General features: G+C 40.9%; 1 protein-coding gene across 3 annotated transcripts in view; it reads right to left on the bottom strand.

Moving 5' to 3' along the window:
• FGF14 (fibroblast growth factor 14) overlaps positions 1–27015 on the bottom strand; it is a gene marked incomplete at both ends in the record, with an annotated part of 423837 nt that overhangs the window by 117724 nt on the left and 279098 nt on the right. Inside the window, one exon of one of the 3 annotated variants that reach the window (XM_082009368.1) lies at positions 26152–26344. The exons of the other annotated variants lie outside the window; for them this stretch is intronic. Coding sequence (XP_081865494.1) covers positions 26152–26344 — 193 coding nt within the window. Of the gene's footprint in view, positions 1–26151; positions 26345–27015 lie in introns of those variants that run through there. 3 annotated transcript variants of the gene reach the window in all.

The following is a 27015-nucleotide window of genomic DNA, read 5'->3' as shown; positions in this document are numbered from 1 at the left end:
AGATTTTGACACTGATGGTACAGGACAGATCACAGAAAACTGTGACAGGCCGTCACTCAATAAATCCTTTTTGAGGGACCTCAGCACAAACAGTCTTGCTTCTCTGGAACTGCTTTTGCTTCAAGACTGAATCTTGCATGAAAAAAAAAATGGCTATAAGTTGGCAAACTCTTTTTATGCCACCTAATGCTTTGGGAGGGGGGGGGTGCAGAACTATGAAAAAACCAAGCAAAACCAAACCATTTATCCCACCTATATTATTCTGGCTCTCTTGGAAAGGCTATTTAGTCCAGATATTTAGCTACTAACCAGAACTATGTTTGTATCTATGAGAAAATGAGCAGAAACAGTTCAGGTCAACTCAATTATTCACTTAATAAGGAGTATATCCTCCACTTTGGAGTCTTTTGATGATATGGTGAAGACACAGTCAGCAGAGACTACCCCAGCCTCTCACTGGCACCATGAACTAAACCTACTGTTCACTTACAAAACCTGAAAATCACAGAATCACAGAATCATTAAGATTGGAAAAGACCTTTAAGATCATCAAGTCCAACCATCAACCCAACACCACCGTGCCCACTAAACCATGTCCCAAAGTGCCACGTCCATACATTTTTTGTACATATTCTGTAAAGTCTCACAAGATCGCAAATGTCTTCTAGTTTTTGAAGGAGCTCAAAGTTGGTTCATGCTTTGATAGAGACCTGCCCAAAAATACCTCAAAAACACTGAAAGGGCTTTCAATCTCTAAGCCTAAATATTATTAGAACACAAACAAGAACAAATACCTATTAAATATGTAACCTGCGAGTTAAAAAAAAGTAAGAGATATCCCATCCTATCTAGTGCATTTTTGCAGTGATTTCATGATCTTTTTTTTTCATCCTGCTTTGCGTCCAGTCCAGCTCTCTCACATTGGAGAACTGGCTACACATCTAGCACCTGTACTTTTTTTAACCTATTCAGGTGACAGGCACTCCTTGCCCTGTTTCTCACATTCTGTCTTTCACTCCCTACCTGCTGTACTTTTCAGTCCAGCATCCTTTCCCAGATGTACATCTCCAACTATGCTGAGCAGTCAAGAGGACATAAGAAGACAGCCCTCTTCCCCGCTGCCCAATGACATCTTACCTTTAATAACAAAACACATTTGTAAACTTAAACAAATAAAACAAATACGCCATCAGTCACATATATCCTCCTTCACAAATTTATAGAAATGCTCAGATTCTCTTTAGGCTAACAATGCACTTAACAGAAGATACAAACTCCACCTCATAGCTACCAGGACATAATAAATAGTCTACAATTCCTGCTTGTATACAGAAGTCTATCAGCACATTAAGCCAAAGCCGCCAGCAACTTTCACCCACAAGTCTATGGGTCCTGATGGGATCCACCCGAGAGTACTGAGACAGCTGGCGGAGGAGCTTGCCACACCACTCTCCATCATTTATCAGCAGTCCTGGTTAACAGGGGAGGTCCCAGAAGACTGGAGGCTTGCCAATGTGACACCCATCTACAAGAAAGGCCAGAAGGAGGATCCTGGGAACTACAGGCCTCTCAGCCTGACCTCCGTACCGGGGAAGATCATGGAGCAGTTCGTCTTGAGGGTGCTCACAGGGCATGTGCAGGACAACCAAGGGATCAGGCCCAGCCAGCATGGGTTTATGAAAGGCAGCTCCTGCTTGACCAACTTGATCTCCTTCTATGACCAGGTGACCTGCCTAGTGGATGAGGGAAAGGCTGTGGATGTTGTTTACCTGGACTTTAGTAAAGCCTTTGACAGCGTCTCTCACAGCATTCTCCTGGAGAAACTGGCAGCTCATGGCTTGGATGGGTTTACTCTTCTCTGGGTGAGGAACTAGTTGGATGGCTGAGCCCAGAGAGTTGTGGTGAATAGCGTTAAATCCGGCTGGCGGCCGGTCACAAGCGGTGTTCCCCAGGGCTCGGTTCTAGGGCCGGTCTGGATCAATATCTTTATTGATGATCTGGATGAGGGGATCGAGTGGTCCCTCAGTAAGTTTGCAGATGACACCAAGTTGGGTGGGAGTGTTGATCTGCTGGAGGGTAGGAGGGCTCTGCAGAGGGATCTGGACGGGCTGGATCGATGGGCCGAGGTCAGCTGTATGAGGTTTAACAAGGCCAAGCGCCGGGTCCTGCACTTCGGCCACAACAACCCCATGCAATGCTACAGGCTTGGGGAGGAATGGCTGGAGAGCTGCCCAGCAGAAAAGGACCTGGGAGTGCTCGTTGACAGCCGGCTGAATATGAGCCAACAATGTGCCCAGGTAGCCAAGAAGGCCAACAGCATCCTGGCCTGTATCAGAAATAGTGTGGCCAGCAGGAGTAGGGAAGTGATTGTGCCCCTGTACTCGGCACTGGTGAGGCCGCAGCTTGAATTCTGTGTTCAGTTTTGGGCCTCTCACTACAAGAAGGACACTGAGGTGCTGGAGCGAGTCCAAAGAAGGGCAACGAAGCTGGTAAGGGATCTGGAGCACAAGTCTTATGAGGAACGGCTGAGGGAACTGGGGTTGTTTCATCTGGAGAAGAGGAGGCTGAGGGGAGACCTTATCACTCTCTACAACTACCTGAAAGGGGGTTGTGGCGATGAGGGTGTTGGTCTCTTCTCCTAAGTAACCAGTGATAGGACAAGAGGAAATGGCCTCAAGTTACACTAGGGCAGGTTTAGATTGGATCTTAGGAAAAATTTCTTCACTGAGAGGGTGGTCAGGCATTGGAACAGGCTGCCCAGGGAGGTGGTGGAGTCGCCATCTCTGGAAGTGTTCAAAAAACATGTGGATGTGGTGCTTCAGGACATGGTTTAGGGATCATGGTGGCGCTGGATTAATGGTTGGACTTGATGATCTTGAAGGTCATTTCCAACCTTAGTGATTCTGTGATTCATCAGGGATTACATGCATGTTGCAGAGTAGTGACTCAGACTGAAGATCCATGGCAGTTCCAAATGTACATTTTCTCCCAATATGTGTAATACAAAACTGGCAAAAAAGCCTGAAACCAAAACATATTCCTCAAGTCCGCTGAGCCACAATGATGGCTCCTCCCTTCACTGCTCGGCAAAAACCAGTTACACCGGTGTCATTCCTTGTCAAGTCTGGCATAATCTCTTAATTTATTACAGATGGCCAGTTACATGTGTGAAAATACTAAATGAGGTAAATTCCAGACCTGTCATTGGTGTCTTCCAATGACATAACAAGTGACGTTTGTCTGATCAGGTATGGACATCCGCCCCTGAGCTAGCGATTTTGAACTCCTTCAAGAAGGAGTGGGGAGAAATAGTCAACTCTAGGCATGCTTTCCCTCATTCTGAAGGACAGGTCAAAAATGTACCGAATGAATTACACCCAAGAGAGCTTACTTATCCACCTAAAATATCTATCGTGCTCTTCAGGCCTTTTTGGCCCCTGGAGATACTAATGCTCTCAACCCTTTGGACAAGCCTTTCCTCCCCAGGAATCAACTCCAGCCCCTGTCAGACTATTCTGTTTGGACTAGACTTATGGTCCGACCCAGACCGTCAATCATTCACTCTTATGCTGTGTTAGGAGACCCACCCATACTATAAAAATGCAGCTATACGGGCACAACTAAATTTAAACTGGTTCGCTTAGCATCCTCAACTATCAGCTGATGACTTTTCTTACACCAGGGTTGCCACTCCACCCTGTATTTTGAAGCTTGTTCTGAAAACTGCTTAACAGAACATATACATTCAACTAGCATGTTGACTCAAGAAGTCAAGAGCAATTTCATTCTCCAGATCCATTTGCTTGTACTGCAGCAGTATTGTTAGCCCCTTCAGTTAGTGAAGACTGAGGCTCTACCATGTCAGCCGGCACTCAGAAGAGCCAACAGGTATGCTCCTACAGAACGAACTACAACCTTTTCTGAGTACTAATATTGAACTCTCTTTAAATCTCTTGTTTCCTGCACATTTCCTATACTGACAACTTAAATGTTATTTAAAGCTGAAAGACTAGAGATTGAAAAGCAGGAAATTTGTCCCTGGGATTTCCACAGCAACTTTTGCCCGCGCCTGGTGACGCTGCAGTGACCGCACTGCTGTTAGCCCATACCACCGAGCAGCTGCAACAAGGGGTGCAAATTTTACTCTGTAATAGTGTCCCGTTTTCCTCACCTTTCTTCAGCATCACAACCCAGGGCCTGCGCTCTCCGCAGCCGGGGCGAGGCTGGCAGCTCGGGGCCGGCCGCGCAGCCTGGCGCCTGCAGCGCGGGCCTCGGCCCAGCGGGCGCCCTGCGGCTTCGGGCCGGTCGGTGGGCTGGCACACTAACTTCAAAACCCCGCGTTGACCCAGCGTAGCGTAAAAAACTCGCTGCCTGTCCCTTTTTTCAAATTCTAAACCTCAGGTGCTCTTACTTGGGCTGTCTTAAGCGCAGTCCAAGGGCTGCTCCTCCATAGCAGAGGTGTTGCTAGTGCTTCATCTGTAATACTGCAGGTGAAACGCTGCACGGTTTATTATCATAACACCTCTCCAGTGCATATTTACATACACTTCACGAACAACATAGCATAGCATGAAATACCTAACACTTTTACATTTTACCAGGGCATAAATTCAAGCCTCTCCAGCTCCTAAGTGCAGCCAGGAAAAAAAAAAAACAAACCACAAAAACCAGAAAGGATACTACTAATTCAGAAAGCTGTCCAAACGTAATCTGCTTCCTTTTCAACAAAGCTCACATTATAGCAGAAGTCCTTGTTTATTTTTCAGAGGTCTTTGATGTAGTTCTCTATTTCTACACTCCAATACAGCAGAAATCTCTGACATAAATCTTGTTTACATTTGACACACAAGCTGAACTCCCATTTCTACGCACAGAGAGGAGGGGCATGTATGGGCCTTGGTTACGCTTTATTAGGTTCTTCACTAAAAACTGTGTCAGTGGCCCCATCAAGTGGGTCATGATTTTTCTAAGAAATTATTTTTAATTGTATGCAAACTGTGGGTTTACCAGAGAAGGAAGAGGAGGAAAGGGGAAAGAGAAGGTAAAAGCTCCCATCACCCCGACTAATGCGTTGTCAGATGTGCACTGATGCAAAACTCACTCACCATCCGTTTTAGTGCATGTTTTGTGGACAGACCAGAAATCTGCCACTTTATAATCAAAGTGTAGCTTTAATTGTTTCTAGGGAACATAGCAAGACAGCAAAGGAGGCACAGGACATTGGAAAGCAGCTGAGCAACAGCTCTGCTTTCAGTAGAAGGCCTGAAGATGCTGGGCCATTCCCGACCTAAGGTAGCCACACAGCCCTTGACATGTTATTGTCAAAGCTACAGAGGGGTTTTTCAGCAGGTTCTTCCTTGTTGCAACAGTAAGTAGAGAGGTAGTGGGAACTCACCTTACCGAGGACTGACACACACAGCTCAAACTATTTATGTTGTATGACTTTAGGTTTCTAAAACGAGTGCTCTGACTCGCACTCTGAAAGGTCATAAACTACTCAGGGCACCTGATGCTGAAGACAGAAGTCTGAAGTTGGATGCTGTGCATAAAGGAACCATGGTGTCACCCAGGATGTTTGCAACTGGAAAAGGACTTGGATCTGAGACTCCATAGCAACAGCAACAGCCTGGAAGTAGGACAGCTGGCCTTTGTCTTTAGAACAAAGATCAACAAAAATTTTTTGTAGTTTACCAAAATAAAAGAAAAAGAAAAAAGCAAAACTGAATGGATTGAAAGCTTTTTCATTCTGCTGTAATAGGCCAAAATGAGCAATGGTGTACCACTGGCAGTTGAAAAAACTTTGAGTCACACCAAAACAAACAAAATCGCCAACAACTTGGAGTTTAAATCCTTCATTTCCTAACAAACTAAATATTTAATTCAGCCAAAGAGTAAATATTTCATTTCAAAGATGACTGCGATTTTATAAATTTAAAATTAAATTGACTGACAACTTGAAATAAAGACTTGCTTCAAAACTGGAAAAACAGTAGTAATAAAAATTGTAAAATGTCTATCCGAAAATAAAAGGCTTACTATAGATTGCTTCCAAGTTCATCTCTTTCCCTTGCAATGAGCAACACGGTTAAACTAACATGTCTGTGAAGACTCTTTTGTTGCTTTGAGTTCTACATTTTAGAATCAAGAAGCTTACAAAGAAATGTATCTTTAAAAATAGTCCTGTCCTACCAACTATTCCATCTAAAGCAGAGGCACACAAATCCTTTCTACCTGAGTTAACAGGATAAATTTTGTAGTTTCTGGTTTCACCTACCAGCGTAGTTGTGATGTATGTGAAAGGACCCAAAACCTGAAGGCCTTGTCGTAGATATATGCCCTATTTGGAAACACAGAGACACCAAGGAAGCAGAATATTATTACCAGGTTCAAATTCTCGTAAGAACAGAATCTACACCCTTCCCATTGGGAAAGTGTCATGCACTCAGAGAGGACAAGCGTCCTCTATTGAATTTCCTTGGCTGCTTCCTGAAATCTCCAGACATCCAGCTCTAATGCAAAGAAAACCAAAGTTATTTTTTAATTTCTGCCCTCTTTATTTCTACTTTGCATTTTTTATTTTTAGATCATAGTTAGTTTTGAATATTTGACATAAATATTTTAAAGGCCATACAGTTATTCATTGAAATTATTATTCAAGTTTAAAGTAAAGATAGCGTGCTTCTATTATACCTACGTTACAAAAAACTGGTATCTACAAGATTTTGTGTGTGTCCTGTTGATTACAATATTCTGTAGAATTCTCTGATGAATATAATGTTACACCTGGACTCCAGCAGGGTGAAGAAGGTGAGGATGGCCCTGTGGGCAAAGCCCAGAAGTCTCACTCAGGAGACGAGTGTGGGTCAGGCTCCACTTCAGAGAGGACTGGGCTGGTCCAGAGCACTGGGACACGCTCCTGGAGGAGGGCAAGAACTGGAATCATACTGAAAACTCACAGTAAAAAGACCCTGCAGCCAGCAGATTTGCAGGCAGAGCCTAAACACAGATCAGCCTCACCGTCACTTCAAAGACAGCAAAACAGAAGCCCAAAGAGTACGGGCAGTTTGTCCAATATGACAATAAAAATGAGGTTATCTGTATCCTAGTCCAGGATGAAGATGCTCCTACCAGGCTACACAAAAGGACTTAATATGACTGGAAAAGACACAGTTAACAACCAGACAGACAGAAACCGCTATTTACAAGCATGTCAGAGGCCATTTACTACCCAGAATTTTACATTAAATTGAGACTGTTTGTTTGTGTAAAACAGAATTAATCCCATTGTCGAGGCAAATGGAAGGATTTTAATAGAGGAATTTAAAGTCTGGAAAGTGAAGGCAAGGGGAAAAGGCTTGCCACTGTTAATAAACTAAACAGATGTCAGCACAAATAGACATCACTTATTAGAAGTCTTCTAAGAATGACGGCTTATAAAATCGTTCCCCAGTGCTTTAATATCTAGTGATGAATGCAGCTGGAAGGGAGGGGATAAAAAAAAAGAAGAAACCCTTGTCAACAGTTTCCAAACAATTCCAAATAAAATAATCTGCTTTAAAATTATATTTTGGACAATTCATGCTAACTACTGGATATTCAGAATAAACAATTTCTCAGTGGAATTACTTTCTTTGAAAAGTCACAAAGCATTTTAACGGCAGTGTTTGTACATTGTAAATAGCTTTAAGATTTTTCTTGAACTCCTAAGACACTTAAAACTGAGTAAGCTGGAAACAGTATGAGGATTACCTTACATAGTGTTGGGACAGCAGCAAAAATCTAATATGTTGAAGTTCTCAAAATCTCCTACATAACTAAACATTAGTAAATGCTTTAGGTTTCTTCCACAGAAATATCTGTACTCCACTCACATTAAAAGAAGATAAATGTTAGGGATGAGAGCTAAAATTAAGGTAATGAGAATTTTTTGAATCAATGCAAGTGGAAGGGGAACAACCGTTAGGTAAATGTTGGGGAATTTTAGACTTCAGAATCTACTTATTTCACCATAAACCACTCATTTTTCTTTAGAAATCCAGCTTCTCTGTGAGAGAAGAATCCAATTTTCTCCTCTGCTGAGAGCTGAAGACTCTGGGAAGCTGAGCTGCCACCGCAGTGCAAGGGAAAACTCCCAGACGTTCAGGCTCTCAGCTCCACCAGGCAGCCTGCTGCCTGTCAAGGCACTGGAGACTGGGGGGCTTTCAAGAGGCAGAGGGCATGGTTTTGGGACCCATAGTACTACTGTGGGTCTCATCTCTCCTCAGGCCTGCCATGCAGCATCTCAGGAACCAGAAGCAACCTACTTCTAGAGTAGTGTCTATGACTAAAGTCATTAAGACTTCTACAGCATACACCTGATGTAGTCCTCCTAGGCTCCCTTCACAGCTACTATTTCAGGATGCCATGAATTGCACTCTAAAAATAAGTATTTTTCATTAACTGCATGGCAGCCAAACTACAAACCTATAAAATGCTCAAGCTTTGGTGTCTACATAGCAAGAATTTTCATTCAATCAGGTGAATCTCATCCTGAGATTCAGGATAATTCAAGAGTCTAGAGAAACTCCATGGCCACCTATTCATTGGTTGGAAAACATACTTTGGTTTTTCTGGAACTTCAGGGGAATCAAAATATCCCAGAAAAATATTCTTATTCAACGGTAAATAACCACAACAAATAATAAATGATGTAACAGATGATTGTAATGAAACTTCTGAGAAATGTTGTGAGTCATCTGAACCCAGTCAATATCAAAACCCTTTGAAGTGCCATCCTGAAGTCAGAACTTCTTCAAAACTGTCCTTAACAGAAAATTTATTGCCTACTGGGGAGAACAGGAAAATGTCTGTACTCAGTAACTCTGGTTTTCCCCAAAGAGCTTAAGATGACTACCTTAAAAGTCAGAAGTCCAAAGAAACACATGGCAATAGTTAAACCTTTTCTGAAAGACACACCTGAAGGGGAACAGAACTTCTGCTTCTGTGACACTCACCTGCAGCATTCCAGAAGAGTAACTACTTCCCTATCCTACTTGGTATCTGTCTTATGAAATGTCTTGAAGAAACAAGTTTATCCTTCAACAGCAACAAGCAGATTGCATGAACATCTAGCTCCCTATCATAGAGTGCAGGGGCCACCAGTGTACAGGTGCCATGGATATTCAGCTAACCCATTTTATGTCCAAAATCAGCATACGGGTGTGAGAAAATGCATAAAGTAAACCTCAAGGGGATGACATGTATGTCTTTGTTTAGCAGAAAATGCTTGTAAGACACTGAAGTGTTCCCTTTTGTTCTGAGTATCTGTCTAGCAAATATCCAAAAACAACTGATGAAATACAGATTCTACTGCACTCCACAGCGATCATATTCAACCAAGAATGAGCTTCCAGCTCTGCAACTGCCCTACAACTACCATCATTCCACACCACCAAACACTCTCTGGTAATATCCTGGCATTGGTAACAAGTATCAGTCACCTCTTATCTGACTATGGCAATGTATTTTGTAAAAGATTTCCAGGTAGAATTAAGTAGAAAATAATGTTCCCGTTGTGCAACACTTTTTCAGGATAAAGCCCAGAACAAAGCTTTCTTCAAGAAAAATTAAAAAGAAGAGAAAAACAATACTAGAGTTACTCACACAAGAATAACTAGCAATCAACACTCATGAGATTCAGGTTAAAGGCTTTTGTCTGAACCAAAGCAAGCAGGAACTCAGACTTGAAATATTGACATGGTAGGAGAGTGCTCGAGGCACAGAGCTGCTTCTTACATTCTGGGGTTTAACAAAAAAAATTCTCCAGCCTCTCCAGCCTCAGGACACTTTTCCAACAGAAATTTTAACAAAACTATCCTGTTCTGATGGAAGCTTGGCATTTGGCCAAACCTGACAGAACAGTAAAACAGTTTCAGGTAAAATCAAAATATCAGTCAAACAACCTCTACCAGAAGGTCAGAAAAAATGTAGCTCATCTGCCTAGGAAGAAGGATTACTGCAGACATGTGACAATTTCACTTTACTTGCTGACCATAAAATATTTGGTTAATTCTTTTCTCCTTCCCCTGATGATGACATACAGTCCTAAAGAAGTGCTTTACTTTTTTTTTTTTTTTTTTTAAAATGCAATTATAGTTACAAGCATAAAGAACAAAGCAAATGCAACTGAACATAGCACAATGCAAGGTCACTTGAACAAGTCACAAAATAAATTACCCAGCTCTTCTAAAGAATCCCTTACTCATTAGGGCAGAGTTTCACTACTGCTACAACAGCAATAGACAATATCAAATTTAGCACACACACACACGTGTGCACCGTTCCCCCTCTTCAGCAGAGGTGAAGCCTACTTACCACTGTCATCACTCCTTTGTCATTTCGTGAAAAGACAAAGTGGCACAAACCCTTACAAAATTTATGTTCAGTAGAGCTGCTAAAAAGAAACCTTAGCTTTATTTAGCTATTTAATTTGTTAAAACATACTCTTAACTCATTTTGCTAAACCATGTACCATACTTATCTCTGCTTCCTTATAATGATGACTGGAACTTTCTAACCTACACAGCTCTTGATGGTAAACTTAATTTGTTGCTTTGCCTCCATATCTGGTTTGGCATGTTTGCTTATATTTGATAGTGCAACTCCTCTAGCAATGTAAGCTAGAAGACCAATGCAATGTACTGAAATCTGTCTGGATGCCAAACATGACTCATCTTAGTAAGCATCCAGTAAAACTTCCACCAACAGAATGATTTGCTGTATTTTAAGTCAAATCTGATTCTTTATGAGACAAATAATAGTTTGATCACTGTTTTTTAAAAGCTTCCATTCAAATTAAACCTTCCAGCGCTTATTTCTAATAGGCCATAGCAGCTTAATGAATCTATAGGTATCTTTCCTTATATTCAAAGTGAATGTCAACATAAAGGTAGTTATTTTTCTGATTCAACTTCAACGTATAGAAAGACAAGTATTTGCTGAGGTAGTTTTATCCTTTGGGAAAACAAAATTACCTCTGTCTTTAATTACAGCAGAAAGTATTCCCGTTCTTCATTCAAAACTGGGAACTAAGTAAAAATATACATTTGGAAATATACATTTGTTATAACCTTTGTTTCTCTAAAAGTTCATAAAATTAGTACTAAGGTCATCCTGGTTTCTCAAATAGAAAAATACAATATTCTCACAAATATTATTTTTTGCGCTCAAATCCCCTAAGTACAAAGAACATATCCTTCCCTTTAAAATATATGAATTACAGGAAATACATAATGCAGCATACAGGTTTCACTGTCCCCCACTACACCTTGCATAGCCTGCATGGCTCCATCCATCCGCTCTCAGCTTCCTCTCCCTCGCAATATCTGATCTTCATGCATCTACTGAGGACCATCAGGAGTGAAATGCAGTATCGTTTCATTATCAGTCAGGTGTGTTTGGAAAGAAGAAATCAGAGACAAAAAACATCTGGAAATGGAAAGGTGCAATAAAAAAATTATGGCAATCCCTTACAGGTGATTAGGGGATTTCAGGCAGTGTCATATATCTTACCTTATCTAAGATTTCACTAACCTCACTTTATATGGCTTAGGCAAAATAAACCAAAATTAACAGCATGGACCATGCTGCAATTTTTACCAGTTCATTCCTCACTGGCCTATTTCAGAAGTAGTGTAGAAAGGGGTCAGATGCAGGTATAAAGAACAGGGTCATAAAAGTCACGAGTGTTGGCAGCTCTGAAGTTTCCATAGTCAAAGCTATACCATTAAAACCTACAAAAGTAAACAAGGCCAGAGGGACATCAGAATCATCAATGGTTAACGCACAGAAATGTGCTTTTGCACGGCGCTAAATGAACTTTTTCCTTATCAAACTTCTGTTCATGTAGCTACTACTGCCAGGGCTACTCCTAATGTGCTGTAGCCTTGCTTGCTAGTTCCAGTGGTGAACTCGGAATGAGGACCAAGTTCCGCAGCTTCATGTGCTAAAATTAAAATCTCAGTCTTGAAAGGTACATGTAACTTCTGTACATATAGAAATTAATGAAATGGAATCAAAGTCTCTGATTTTGTTTACCAAACTCTGTACAAAATTTGGTTATTGTCATCAGCCAGTTCCAAACTTGCAGTCCCAGAACCAAATGGCTATATTATATTTTCCCTTTACAGAACTGAAACTAATTCCAACTATCTGTCTGTTTTAGTAGCAGAAAGCTGTAAGAAAAATAAACTCAGTGACATACACTGGGGATACAGGGATAGACCTGAAGTCCAGAGTTGTTTTGCTGCATTTCTGTATTGTTCAGCTTTAAATGTCTCTCCACCCGTAGCAAAGTCTGACTTTGCTGCAAGCTCCACTCCACTGGCCGAAATTATGTAATTGCTGTCAGGTAGTTGATTGTCACAAACCAACTGTTATTCCCCTTGGTTGTGTTTCAATACATGAAACTGCAGGATCATGGCAGATAAGAGGCATGACAGAACTAATAAAGTAAAAGTTAAAGCCTGAATAATTCATGTTACAGTACTTTCTGTATAAGTCTTGTGTATCTACCATAGTTTTTTTTAGATGGAACACAGTATATATAGCTCATTTGTTTGGGTTTTTTTTTCTCCTCGGTAATCAGGTGTCTTACCAATATGGCTATACAGTACTGCCCAGTCAGGATGTGTCTGCCAAAACAGGCTTTGACTGGAAATGCTGTTCTGACAAAACAAAAAATACAGTACACTTCGCAGTGAAAAACTCCGCAAACCGAAATGTCAGGTTTTTTTCCCAGATGACCGTACAGTCACTTTCTGAACAGTGTTCTGTTTAATAAGTTGTTGGTATTACTACTACTCTGATTTCCAAGCCGAAGGTTTTAAGCAGCCAGAGCAGTTTCCAATGCACTGCTATGTCCTTCTGTTTGGAGCTGCTTATGAAGCAGAGCACAAACCACTTCTCTGTTTTTGGGTTTTGTGTGGTCTCAAGGTATGGGCCTAAGGCAACATGCCTTCCAGTGGTCTAAGCTTTGTCACAGCACAGCCAAGGAAAACTATGGCTTCTCCTACATCACAGAGTCATATCCTTCTCCTCAAGAGTCCAGGTGCTCATGGAAGGAACATCACCACCGCACATACTTAACAACTAATACCATAACTGATCTACCTGTGTTCTGTATCTATCGCTGTATCCTATTGCTAGGATGGTCAAAACAACTTCTTCCCTCCTTTCTACTGTTTTGTCTAATTTAATCTGCAGACACATAGTTATCCAAGGGGCATATGAGCACTATGGTATCTATTTCACTGCTCCCACTGGAGCAAGAGGTGAGATCCAGTGCTGGTTGATCCTACTGTAGTGACTGAGCAACAGCCTCATGGCTGGCCTTCCTTCAGCCTTACATTCACAACGCAGAAGGATGGCAGCATAAATCCCTGTGACTCCGAACGGCAGGACTGAGCAACTGCGCGTTGGTATGGTTGGAAAACAATCCTGTTTCCTTTGAAAAGCATCTCTGCTGAAGTTTACAGGAAAAGACAGTGGCAAAGGGCTTTCAAAGCTGTAGAAATTCGTATTTCTCCTTTCCCTGTGGGAATGCAAAGAGGAAAATTTCTAACTTGCTCCAAATATAGTCTGAATGACGCCAATAAAGAAAATCTATACAATCTTCTCATCTTCCCCTGAAATAGCAGCTTCGATACCAGTAAATAAATAGACAAACTAATGATATTCAGAATTAGCTCAGTAATCAACTGCCTCACAATTCTTTAAAAAACACTGGTCCAGTGCCTCCCTACAAAGAGAGAATAAACATAAATAGCCACACACTCAAAATGTAGAAAGCCTAATTGCATGCACTATGCAGAAAGACCAATGTCCAATTCATCATGAAAAAGTTCTCTCAAAGCTCAACAAGGGGTACAAGATGAAAAAAAAAAATACTGGTATTTCAATAGTTGTAGACAGTAGACAGTAAAACTGTGTAATTTTCATGTTACTTAAAAAAAAAAAAAAAAAGCCTTCACAGGGATAAAAATTCAACCTGATAACCAAACAGAGCCATTCAGGACTCACTAAGCTGTCAACATATTAGAGCCACTGTGTGAGACATTGCTGATACCATGGCAGAAGTGAAGAAACATTTTTTCACCTCCTACACAGCTATGACATTTCCCTAAAAAAGAATGCGGTATGCCACAATCTATTGGACTCAGGATGAGAGTTGCACCATTAGTCCTCTGGTGTCACATCTGAACTGCTCTGGAAAATAAACAGCATATACCCAAATTGTTCCTGTGTAATAGCACACATCTATCTGGAAATCAACTGGAACTAACACCATTATACATATAAACTATTACACAATTAAAAACTAGCTGCATCTCATATAAATAGAGTAAATAGAAGAAAAATAATTAGCAAATAGTTAAAGACTGTTTCTATGTCAGGTCTTGTCTGTAGTAGTCTGTGTCATCCTTGATACAATTAACAGCAACAAAAATACCTTAAAATAATCAAAACCTTTTTGCTGCTTCAGGATACAAATGTGGCTGGTTCACCTACTGTAATTAGGAGCTGAAGTTAATCACGCTACGTATATAAATAAGAAGCCTAACTTCAAAGATACTGCTCCAAACAACACCAATTATGTCCTAGATGGATACTAATATCAGGACAGGAATAATTAAAAAATTAAAAATTACATTGTCTTTACAAGTCCATTTAATCTAGAAGTACCTACAACTCTGGTCAGGTTGCTCAGGTGCATTAAACTTGCCCTTTCCACACCTTAACATGGTTGAATTTTGTTAAAGTTTAGCCAAAATTTGCAGGGAACGCTTTTGGAATAAGGCATCAGGCAATCTACCAGCAATACATTCCCCACTTAACTACTTGTACTCCACCCTTATACTACTTTTACGTAAACACTCGTTAGCAAAGAGTAGAAAACAGGCTTATCTTCCTTACATCCCTCCCTATATTTAAAACAAATGCCAACTGTGAAAACCAAAATACCAATACTGTGTGAAGCTGGTAACAAGCTGACAAAATTACAGTTAAGAAACTCTAAGCATAAACATTTTTAAAGATAAGATTCACTATGTTCCTCATACTTGTGCCACTCAGGCAGCTTAAACTAGGGTTTTTGTAGCTGCTATTATGAGAGCTCTGCAAGTGGAGAGTTTTAGTAAGTCAGATCCTGAATTTTTGACTGTTTATCCATGACGAACTTTGAATAGGACCTGCCCACTGACATCCAGTGACCTAGAAAGCTACCACAGTAATTCAACAGAAATGTTTGCTTATGCCACCAGTTCCTTTCAACGATTACATTTGCAGCATCAAACCCTGGTAAACAGGGTGATGATTGATTGATTGATTGATTGATTGAATTGTACTGAATATGATAAGCAGCACCAAGATGGCTATTGGCTTGATCCAAGCCACTTTGCCATCACAACAACGATGACTACCCATACCTTAGTTTAACTACAACCAGATTATTCAGGCTTAACCTACACTGATTTTAGTAGCTTTTAACGGATGAGTCTTTGTTTCTCTGTTGTTAAACAAACACACTTTTGAGACAAAAAACATCTGAGAGTGCTGATATACCTATCTGTAAGTGGAGAACTAGAGAGTATGGCTAACGTGAATGCCCTAGTTTTTTCTTCTTCCTGTGATTTGGAGTCAATTATCTTATCTCTACAGTGATATTTACTGTTTCCAAAGAAAGATGGCTGCTTACTAGTAACATTCAGGGTTTTTTAAATGCCATAATTTATATTAAACGAAGCCATCCATTCATTTTGATTTATTTACATGCATAGGTCTTACAACAGAATACTTTTTATATAGAGCATTACACATTAATTTCACAAAGATTCCAGAATCACGTGCATTACATCAAAAGATCTGTTTTTAGGGTAGTAACATCACAACCTCGCAGTTGTTTAGCACATGTAAGCTACCTAGACAACAGAATTTAATGAATAAATTTACATCTACAAAAGGGCTAAAATGTTAAATTTCTTACTAGTACACAAATTGCAAATTTGGAGAATCCGATCTTTAGAGCTGGAATTCAAACAGTTTTATCTCTTTTTTCCTTAAATATTGCCACAAAAAAAGATTACTGAGGCTCTGTGGAAACAGGTCTCTCATATGCTTTAGCAAAAGTCTATGGACACAGGAACTGGAATGACAGTTATTTCTACTTTGTCAGAAAACTAAAATATAACTGGTAGCAATAATGAAGTGGGATTTACCAATCCAATACCTGGAAGAGTTCAGCCATAAACTAATCTTGCACAAAACCATCTTCTTTGGGGCAGGGGGAAGGTAAGTAAAAAGAGGTTCTCAGAATCCAGACTGTTATTTTAAGCAAGCCAAAACTATGCTAGTAAGGAATTTAAGACTACAGTCTTCATTTTTTAATGTTTATAAAAAGGGTATAAAAAATATCTGCACCAGACTATGTTTGGAGTTTGATTACCCAAATAAAGCTATTCAGATGAAAAAATAACTTGCTTGGTAGTGATAACTGATGATGATGATGAAGTATATTGTTCACTCTTAATAATTTTCTAATGAGTTCCTTAGGAGGAACATATATATTTTCAAATCCTTAAGACATACACAAGCTAAGTTCAATAATATTTGTTAGAAACAACAAAGGTTTGTGGTTCTTCAGACTACCTGCATCAGCAGGGATCAATCTCTCTCAACTTTTCAACCCCAGGAATAGTTTTCTATTAAAAAAATCTGAAGTATCCTGTGTTATTTTATAATCAGTCCTACTTCTTGGCACAGTCATGATCCAAGATAGTTGATAAGATAACGAAAAGGAACTAACAGCAGGAGGAAACCATTATTAATTTTTTGTGTCCCTACACAAGAAAAGGGGTAGACAACCATACTTAGGTCTCCATCCTGTAATCATACCTCTACTTGCTTGAGGGATAGCGTGGGTAATCTTCATAACTGATGCTGTAAGTACACCTCCAGGTACAAGTCTGACCAAAGCTCTGATAAGACAAGACTTGCAGTGGACACAAGGGGAGCCTTGCTAAAATCCAAACGGCAGTAGCAAAGCCCTTCCTGCCGTGCAAGTTTCTTTCTACTGTTGTAGAAGGATATTCCATAGTTGATGGAATCTTATTTTTGTTGGCTTAAATAACACAGTTTAAAATGCTGTTGGGAACAAAATATTACACATTTCATGTGTATTTGTTCTGATTACAAAGAAGGAACTGTTCTGTCTACAGAGCAAGAAAAGTGAAAGAAGAAAATAGAGCAATGAAGTTTAAGAGTTCATTATTTCATAGTCACTCGTATACAGATTACAGTGGTAAATTTTTCAACTCATCAGAATTTCATATGATGAGATACAAACAACTAATTAAGGTAGAGGAATTCAAGCCTCAGTTATGCACAAACTGCGTAGATGAAAATGAGAGGAGCATCTGTTTAAGATAGGATATTCACAACGCAAAAAGCAGTAAATGTGCGAACAACTGAACACTCAGTAAATGTTGCAAGATTTTGGAACAGTTATGAACTGTAATCCGTGAAATACGGAGTTTAGGTTGCAAGGGAGAACAACAGGAGTAAAACGTTACTTCGTCGTATTTATGAACATACCAATTTGTTGTAAGATTCTTCTTAAAACAAAATGAAATAGAAACCATCATGGGTTCATATCAAAATAAATAAAAACATAAATATTATGTTATTTATACTCTAAAAAACAGAACTGTTCATTAAGCATTACCAATGAACTTCACACACATTGTTCTAATCACAAAAATTAAGTCTGCTGTTACAGATTTGGAAAGAAAATATAAGTATCAGACTGAAATAGACTTCTTGTTGGTGAAGTACTCACTGTTTCATCATAGAATATACTTTTTAAAGAAGAGCACTAACGTAATCTCAGCATTACAGATATGTAACGTTTTCATATAAGTAGGTATATATAAACTTTAAGTTTAGTACTTATGGTTACAGAAGTCTGAAGTAAATAGTTGCCTTTCAAAGACATCCTTCTTTCATACTACAGAAAATACTATAATACAATAAAAGCATAGTAATTTCAGTTAAAAAAAAAACCATTGCTCGTTATATAGTAAGGAAGGAAGCGGTTCTGTCTATGATACTCAGGGAGTGCAAATTCTCCTCAAAACCAAGCCAGAAATACCTATAATGCATGACTGCATCAAGGGAGACCCTGGTACCAGCTCTCACCTCACAGTTCCACAAGAATCTCCACTGCAAAGAAACCTGCTGACCTTTGCCTAAACCTGACACAACTGTTGTTTGCTGAGTGATTTTGAAATTCAGTAACAAAAATGCCCTGGGACTTAGAAAGTCCCTTTTCACTGGGACATGAAATTTCACTCAGGTTTACTTGTACAATGAACCATTAAAAAGTGGAGCCTCATTTAAAAAATCATTACTTCTTTCTCTCATTTGTGTTTTTTCAAAAAACACTGGCAATAGTCTAGCAACCAAAACTAGGTGTCTTTTGGAGCCAGGCTTTACAGTACCAAAGCAGGAATGCTGCAGCTACACTTAGTGTATTGGATACATCTTGGAGTATGCACAATAAAGCAGAAAGGGCAGGCTTTGCAATGGAAATTATAGTTAATTAAGAAGGACTTTTTCTTTTGCCCTTTTTTTTTAAATTAACTTCTACAGAGAGAAAAAGACTGTGTGCTTGTGTTTCATAACAGATAATTATTCTTACATGAAATAAAATGCTTAATTTAATATTTTAAACAAAGGCTGAGTTCCATCATTTATTTATGCTGATTAGTGCCAATCAGCAGACCAATCTTGGTTCAATTTACAGCAGTTTTGTAGCACAATAACTCCAATGCCTTTCAAAAGTTCTACACCTGGGCAAGGGATTTGAATCAAGACCACAGATTTAATTAAATTGTTCAACTTAGTTACATCCTAGAGATTATACTTTATACCCTAGAGGAAGGATATACTTCACATTCCAATTTCAGTCAACTTTCTCTCTCTCCATTTATGAAAATGTTACTGAAACTACCAGTATCATGTTTATTAGCTTGTACTCAGCATTTTACAAAATGGCAACCAAAACAACCTGGGATCCTGAAAACCTTGAGTGAACAAGGGTCCCGTATTTTTTTTAAACATGGTCCATCTATTTAAATTTTATATCAACCTTTTACTATTTACTTCTTTCAATCTTATATTAGCTTTCTGTTTAAATACCAAAATTATCCACCTTCTTTATTTATTTATTTACAGATATGTAAATTTATGTGATGTCACCTATTTCAGTATATGCTAAAATCATCTAATTTGTAACACAGAATCAGAACTTGAGAGTCCTGGACTCGACTCCCACTCGTGTCTAACTTGATCCAATTATATATCCCTAAATCCTGGCACCAAAAGCAGCTAGTTTCTTTCTTGGCACCAGGAAAGGGTATGTTCCCTCATTTTCAGTCCCATAGGAAAATATATTGGAAGATCTAAATTTGATTTCATCAGGTTATCTGATTTATATAATTGAAATGAAAAACTAAACACTTAATGTACAGGAATGTTATGGTCTACAATGCAATGAAAGCAGGTTGCTGATTTAGATCATAATAAAATCAAAACTTTACTAACTTTCTCATCCTCTTCTACCATGGAATGTAGTATCATATATTCTTTCTATTTTCACACCACTCAGTATATGATGGAGCATAAGATCTGAATTAGCGCTAATAACTCTTGAGAGAAAAAAAATTTCCCATTTCAAAGGGTTTCAGAAAAAGCTGATGGCACAGTAAGAGTACATGCCATTGGGCCATATCTTCCTGTCTATCATTAAGTCTAATACTTGCCCAAGGTAGAAAAGAGCTTACACAGGACAAAGCAAGATAGGCCTGTTTACTTCTTACAAAAAATGGGTATCCACAGTTGTGTATCTTCAAATTTCTAAATTATGCTTGGAGTCTAAATCAGAAGATTTAACAGCAAGATTTTCTGTAAAAAACTTTTTGGGTGTTAGCTCTACACTAAATGAATTACTAAAATTAATTACTGCTGTCTATAAGTGTATTGGGTCTGGCTGAGATGGAGTTACCCCATAGCCGCCCTCACCGTGCTGTGCTGTGTAGTGGTAGCTAGAAAGGTGTTGATCACACACCAGTGTTTTGGCCGTAGCTGAGCAGTGCTGGCACAGCATCGAGGCTGTCTCTCCAACATACCCCCCTCACCAGTAGGCTGGGGGTGGGCAAGACCTTGGGAGGGGACACAGCCAGGACAGCTGACCCAAACAGGCCAAAGGGACATTCCATACCATGTGTTGTCAGCTCAGCAATAAAAGCCAAGAGAAAGGAGGCAGGAGGGGGGGATTCGTTTTTCCAACATTTGTCTTCCAGAGCCACCACTACGCGTTCCAAAGCCCTGCTTCCTGGGAAGTGGCTGGACATCGCCTACTGATGGGAAGTAGAGAGTAAATCTTTTGTTTTCTTTTGGTTCCACGTGGGGCCTTTGCTTTCTGCTTATTAAACTGTCTTTATCTCGACCCACGTGTTTGGTGGTCTGGGGTTTTTTCCATCCTAATTTCTCCCCCCTGTTCTGCTAAGGATGGGACTGATAGAGCAGCTTGGTGGCATCCAGCCAAGGTCAACCCACCACAATAAGCTACTGACTTGAAAATTCATTATTCAAAATTATTTTTAAGCACTCAGTTTAATTCAAACTAACAGACTGAAATACCCTGAAAAAATGACATCGAACAGATGTCTTACATTCTGTCTTTAAATACAGAGTAGAAACCTGACCTCACCTATAAAATTTCTATTGCTACATCACCATCAATCAGAAACCATCTATACTGTGATCTCCCTTAATATCTCTATTAACCAGACAATTTAGTTCTACAATATGTTTAATAGATAAAATAACTGATATACCTTACAAAAGAAGATGACTACAGGTGGACAGAAACAGCCTGAATTCTGGAGATCCAGCAAGATCACTCAAGATTGAAGAGTTCATTTGCTAATGGAGAGTTAAATCACCAATTACCAAGTGAAGATAGTGAAAAGGAATGTTTGTATATAGGAAAAGCATTCCTCCAATTTCACATATCCTCCAGATATGCAAAATTCCTGAGGTAAATAAACCAATGCTTATCAGGAAGAAAGAATTGACAAAAAAACCCCAAATGACACAGGACTTTATAGACAAAACAAGCAAGGGGTTCAAGCCAAAACAGCTGTGAAGCCTTTGAGAAATTTCAGAGAAATCTTAACTTGCAACTAAGTACCAAACTTAGAATATTTAGAAAACGTAAGTTAAAACACTGCTCTCTGAAGTTACCTAATTTCTACTGTTAGCACAATATTTTACGAAATACAATGGGTGTAATTAAGTTTTTCTAATTGCTTTACATTAAAACAGGAGATATTCTGAAATAACACTGGTACAGCACTACATGTACGTTAAATGCCCACTATTCTGTCACCCATGTATGAGATATTTCTAAAAATCAATAGTCCCTAAAATTATGTTACCACTTTAAAGTTCTTTTTCCCCATTTCCTCTCCAAAACATTTCATTCATCACTTGTAGAGCCATCAAGACCAGTTCAGACTAAGAGACTTACAGTCCAGCCATTACTACATTTCTTTTTCAAGCCTCCCTTAGCAAGTACAGGGTCTGTATGAAATACTAAATGCATGGGGAAGAAAACTTGACACAGAGTCTAGTAAACTGCATATTTAAAAAAAAATTAAAATATGCTTGGAGTATTTCACAAGAGAAACAGTATATTTACACATTTTCAATTTGTGATGATCATGAAGTCCTTTGAATAGATTAGCAGCAATGAAGGATTCGTTTTTTTAATTAAACATTTTTTATATATCCTGTTAAGGCTAGGTTTACAATTCCCAAAGGGTTGTGGGTTAATCAATTTCATTTGAAGAACAATAGTGAAGAATAGGCAGTGAAGATGGTCTTGCATTCAGAAAATGCAGTAGCTGTGGGCTTTAGTGAACTGTCAGGAAGAATTAATGCTGAGGACAATCACATAGGAAAGTGCAGCTACAGGTTTTGGTCCACTGAAACTTTGAGCAAGCCAGATCATCCGAGGCTGGAGGTAACTGATTGGGATTCGAAGAGATTTCTTAAGCTTCAGGAAATGAGGCACGTACACCTCTGTGCACAGATCTCCACTTGAGTTCCACTTACATCGTTCCACAAGTAGGAGAACTAAAAACTACTTAAGGCACTATGTATATGGGGAATTTTCTTACATCTGAGATTATGGGCCACTCCCACGTTTGCCGCAGAACATTAGCTGATATACTGAGGAATTGTCAAAAAATGCTTTCTTTAGAGGATAAAATTACCTCTGTAGATGCAATAAAATATAATCAGTGCATTTTTTGAACGTATTCCCTAGGTGTCTCTTTCTCATAAATATTAATGTACAAAATCAGAGGCCAAGTAATTCCAAAATTCGTACACTCTATGTATAAATTTAGAAGTCTTAATGTGGTATTAGCACACAGAAACAGTAAACATCACACTTGTTTTTTTATACATTTAAATGTTGAGTATTTTCCAGTAGAATACTCTCAAGGGACCTAATTAACCAAATGACAATTTTTCAGATTAGCAAAAAGCTGGATATGTAGATGAAAACACAGGCTAAGAAGTTTGAATTTGCACTAGTGACAAGCATACGTTTTTAATCTCCGTGCACTGTAGTTGCATGAGGTGAAGAACTGACATTTATTTTTCTTCTTTTTATTGGGTAGCCCCAGGTTATATAAGGTTATTTCACATGAAGACTCAAAATCTTGTCTGTCAGTTCTCCCATTTGTGATTATATTAACATAAATTAAACCCTTATAACTGAACAACCTCTAATCCAGGAGAGGATGATTCATAATGGATTGATGTCTGGCATCAGTGTCAGGCAAGATCTTGGCTTCGTGGCTATCCAGAAATTAATGACAGCAATTTCTTCATCAGATGACAGGTAGAATAAAATAAAGATGAAATAAATTTGAAATATCATAATAGTAAACAATCTGGCTCAAAGCTGTCTGGCAAATGAAAATGGTTTCATCCATTGATGCAACCTTGATTATCAGACAAGTCTCCAACAGAAATCACTTTGCCAGTTTAATTCATTAATCGAAGTTTTAGAAAAGCTTTTTAAAACTATTGTTGTGTTTATCATTAGAGCCAATATATAAGCAAATACAAATATCACCCTTTACCCTGAGTAAGCTCCTGTATGTATCTTTAATGCTACCCTTCCCAAATGTTCGTCTTCTAAAACACATTTCTGTTGATATTTTAGTATGCCCCTGAAGGAAGGACCATGAACAGAAAATTAGTTACAATGACAGAAAAAAATTCTTTGCAATTTCGGGTACATACCATTTTAGCATGTTATGTATTCGTAATAACTTCATTTGTTCACAAATAAATCCCACTGAACAAGAACAGTACTAATGGGCATTTTTAAAGAAGAGTTTAAAGAATATTTTCACAACTTTGCTAACATGTTGGTAAGTGTGCATGTGTTGTGTATACCTATTTCACATATACATGTATGTACAAGAATAAATATATATTTTTAATTTAAAAGGGAGCATCACTATTTTTTGCTGCTTGACTGTTTCAAAGATGGGAAAACACTTATTTTTCATATGTAAGTACAAACCAAACACTTTTTTATTCGATGAGAAATACAGTCTAGCTTTTACTGCTCTACCTAACAAAACACTTTACATATACTTCTACTCTTCCACTGATTTGTACAATAATGCTACGGATGTTTTGTCACATCTAAATTAGCTCTTTTTTCACAATGCTCTCATGACACTCTGTATATCATTTACACAAGGTTTATTTGCCAAAACCCCATAGCACCTTTCTGACAACAGACATTTGGAAATTAATCCTATTTTGCTTGGCAGACACTTATTTTAATGGGTTTGACAGTATGCTTTCAGTGAAGAATTCAGTGTTCAAGAGACTTTCATACATGTTCATTTTGTAACTCATATAAGGTACTTTTAAAGCAATCAACCTTATAAAATATGTTTTTTTCCAAATGTTTGTTCATTCTAAATTATTCTGCATAAGATGTTTAAGTAACAACTTCTGCCTGATTTTTTCTTCAGTTTCCCTTCTACCTAGCATGCAACTTTGAATCCACAGGTACTCCATGTTTCACCTTATGCATCATGAACATACACAGTAGAAGGCACGATAATATTTTTTTCAGCAGAATTTCTTATGGATGAGCAGTAATTCTGAGACCTTAAACATAAATCAATGGATAAATATTGCCATGTCTCCTTTTGAAGGATTCATACAGAAAATAAACTCGGGGGTCTGACGCTACAGACTTTACTAGTGAATAGCCCTTGTTCTGATTAATTTTACTGAAATCATCCGTACCTCTGGTATGGATTAAGAGCTGGGTTATATTCTAATCCAGTTCTCTTACCCAAGAATGTCACAAAGTACCTTATGAAAAATGAATAAATGAAAAAGGATGAGTTCAGAAGTCTCTTTAAAGCCCCTTCCTACCTAAGAAAATGTTTGGCATCTCGTTGCTGTGAGAGTCATCTCCTCCTCAAACCATAATATAGTCAAATACACAGTGTTCCCCCAAAATAAGACTGCATAGGTGGTTGAGAACAAGTGCTCAGTTAGCAAATCCCCCCAAGCTAGTTTGCATGGACAAGTATCACATATGTAAGTCCACCATCATAAACCAAGTACTCCAGTCTTCTTTTTAAGCACACATGCAGACTGTCTAAAAATAAGCCACCATAGATTTTGCCACTGGCATGTTCTTGCTCATCTTCCCTGTATCACTGTACTAACTAAAAATGGCAAGATTTAGCTTGCATTAGGAGTTATAATCCTTGTAGTAATAAAGCCATGTGAAAATAAAATTGCATGGATTGTGGCAATTTATGCTATTTCAAGCATGAAATACGGAGGAAAAAAAAAGCAGGGGAATCAATCAGGACAGGTCATGGACTATGCTTCTTAAAATTATCTTCTGACCCAACCTAAGGAGGAGCTGTAGTATAGAGACCAAACTGCAACACATGGTGGCATTCCCTAATGTGACAGAGGGTGGCTTGTACTTTACCATTGACTGGCAGGTATTAGCCACGTTTCGAGTGATTTTCACTCTTCATAATACGATCCTTTTGCTCTAAAACTACTAGTTTCCTGGGGACACGCACAAAACAAGTCACCATCGTTTCTGAACGCTGTTGAATATTGACTAGAATACCAGGAAAATAAAACAAAATAGAGAAGTCGTTGCAATATCATCTAACTCCTTTTATTTCTAGGGTTCTAATACAAAGCTCTGATAAAATGCAATCACCACGGTACTAGCTTTAGGTCGTCTCGGTTGACTGCTGGCCATCTACCCAAAAGAACTGCCTGCAAAACTTGCTGGTCGGAGCGAAGCGGCCCTGGCCCGGGATGGGCAGCGGGCGGAGCGGCCCGCAGCCGGGCACCCGCCGGGGTGCAGAGCCGCTCCCCGCAGCTGCCGGCGGTGCCGTCTCTCTCACTTTGGTAACGGGGAAGTGGCCGGGCAGCGGGGAGCCGGGCCCCTGCGCCTACCGAAGCCAAGCGGGCAGCTGAAGGAAGGGACTGCTCAGCGACGGTTCCCAGACACCGGGCGCTTACAAAGCGCCTTCCGCCCTGTGCGCTCTTTGTCATTTAAGGAAAAACACAGGCGAGAAGGGGTCACGCGGCGCGACAAGCAGAGCTCACGCCACGTTGGCCACCTCCCCACGAGGGGCTTCTTGCCCCCGAGCCCACCTGCCGTGGCCGACACCTGAGCCCTCGGGCGGCCTGGGCCCTCCGGCCGCGGCCGTTCGGGCAGGCAGGCAGGCAGCTGCCAGGGCAGGCAGCCGGGCGGCAAGGCGGGCGTCTCGCCCGAGGGTTGGCGGGGCCCCTGGCCCGCTGACAGGGAGCCGGGAGCCGGGAGCCGCCCGCCGAGCGGAGCGGAGACGGCGGTTGGCGCCTCCCGCCGCGGCGCCGCCCGGCCGGGGAAGTTTCTCGCCACAGGTTGCCCGCTCCCGCCCGCCCCCCCGGCAACCCCCCCGGGCGGGCCCGGCCACAGGGACGCACCTTGGCGCCGCAACCGCCGCTTCTTGAGCCCGAAGATGCGGACCTTGGAGAAAATGTCCACCAGGTTGCCATTGCAGAGCCCGCGGTTCTTGCTGGGGCTGTTCCGCCTCCTGCTGGCCGAGGGCCGGTCCCAGTGCTGCTCCCTCGCCTGCCGCTTCTGGCGGATCAAGCCGCTGGCGATGGCCGCTGCCATGGCTGCTCGCCGGCTCGCCCACGCCGGCCGGCGCCTCGACAGGCAGGGGGGAGGGCGGCGGCGGGGCGCTCAGCCCCGGCGGGGACCCATCCCCGGGGGCGCGGGTGAGCGGGAGCCTCCTCCGGCCCGAGGCGCGGCTGCAGCGGGGCAACCCCCCTCCCTCCGGCCCGCGGGAGCTGCCGCCGCCGCCGCGGGTCACCGCATGTGTGCCCCCGCCGCCGCACCTCCCGCCGCGCCCCGGCGCAGGGGCACCTGCTCGGGCGGCGGGTGTCTGCGGGCGGGCTGGCGACGCGGAGCGGCGCGGAGCGGAGCGAGAGGGACTTGGGGCAGAGCCGCGCTCTGTCGGATCGCCCCGGGTCGGGTCCGGCCGGCAGCGTGTCCCCTCCCGGGGCTGCCCCTCAGCCCCGCGCCGCCGCCGCCCGCTCGCCCGCCGCTGCCATCGCCGGCGGCTACCGCCGCCGCTTCCAGGCTCCCGCCAGATGATTGCCAAGTGCTTCAGAAATCAGCATCTGGAGAGAGCAATCTCCTTCTCCGGGGAGAGCTGTAATCACGGCTCTTCAGTCCCACCCCGCTCCAGCCTCCCCTACACACACAGACGCTCACACACGCACACAGGCACACAAGCACGCACCGCTGGAGCTTTTTTTGTCCTCCCCAAGGCGAGGGGCGGC

The sequence above is a fragment of the Phaethon aethereus genome, assembly GCF_964289735.1.
Source record: "Phaethon aethereus genome assembly, chromosome: 1".
Classification (NCBI taxonomy): Eukaryota; Metazoa; Chordata; class Aves; order Phaethontiformes; family Phaethontidae; genus Phaethon; species Phaethon aethereus.
Note: the sequence above shows the minus strand (reverse complement) of the source record. Positions and strands in the feature narration are given on the sequence as shown.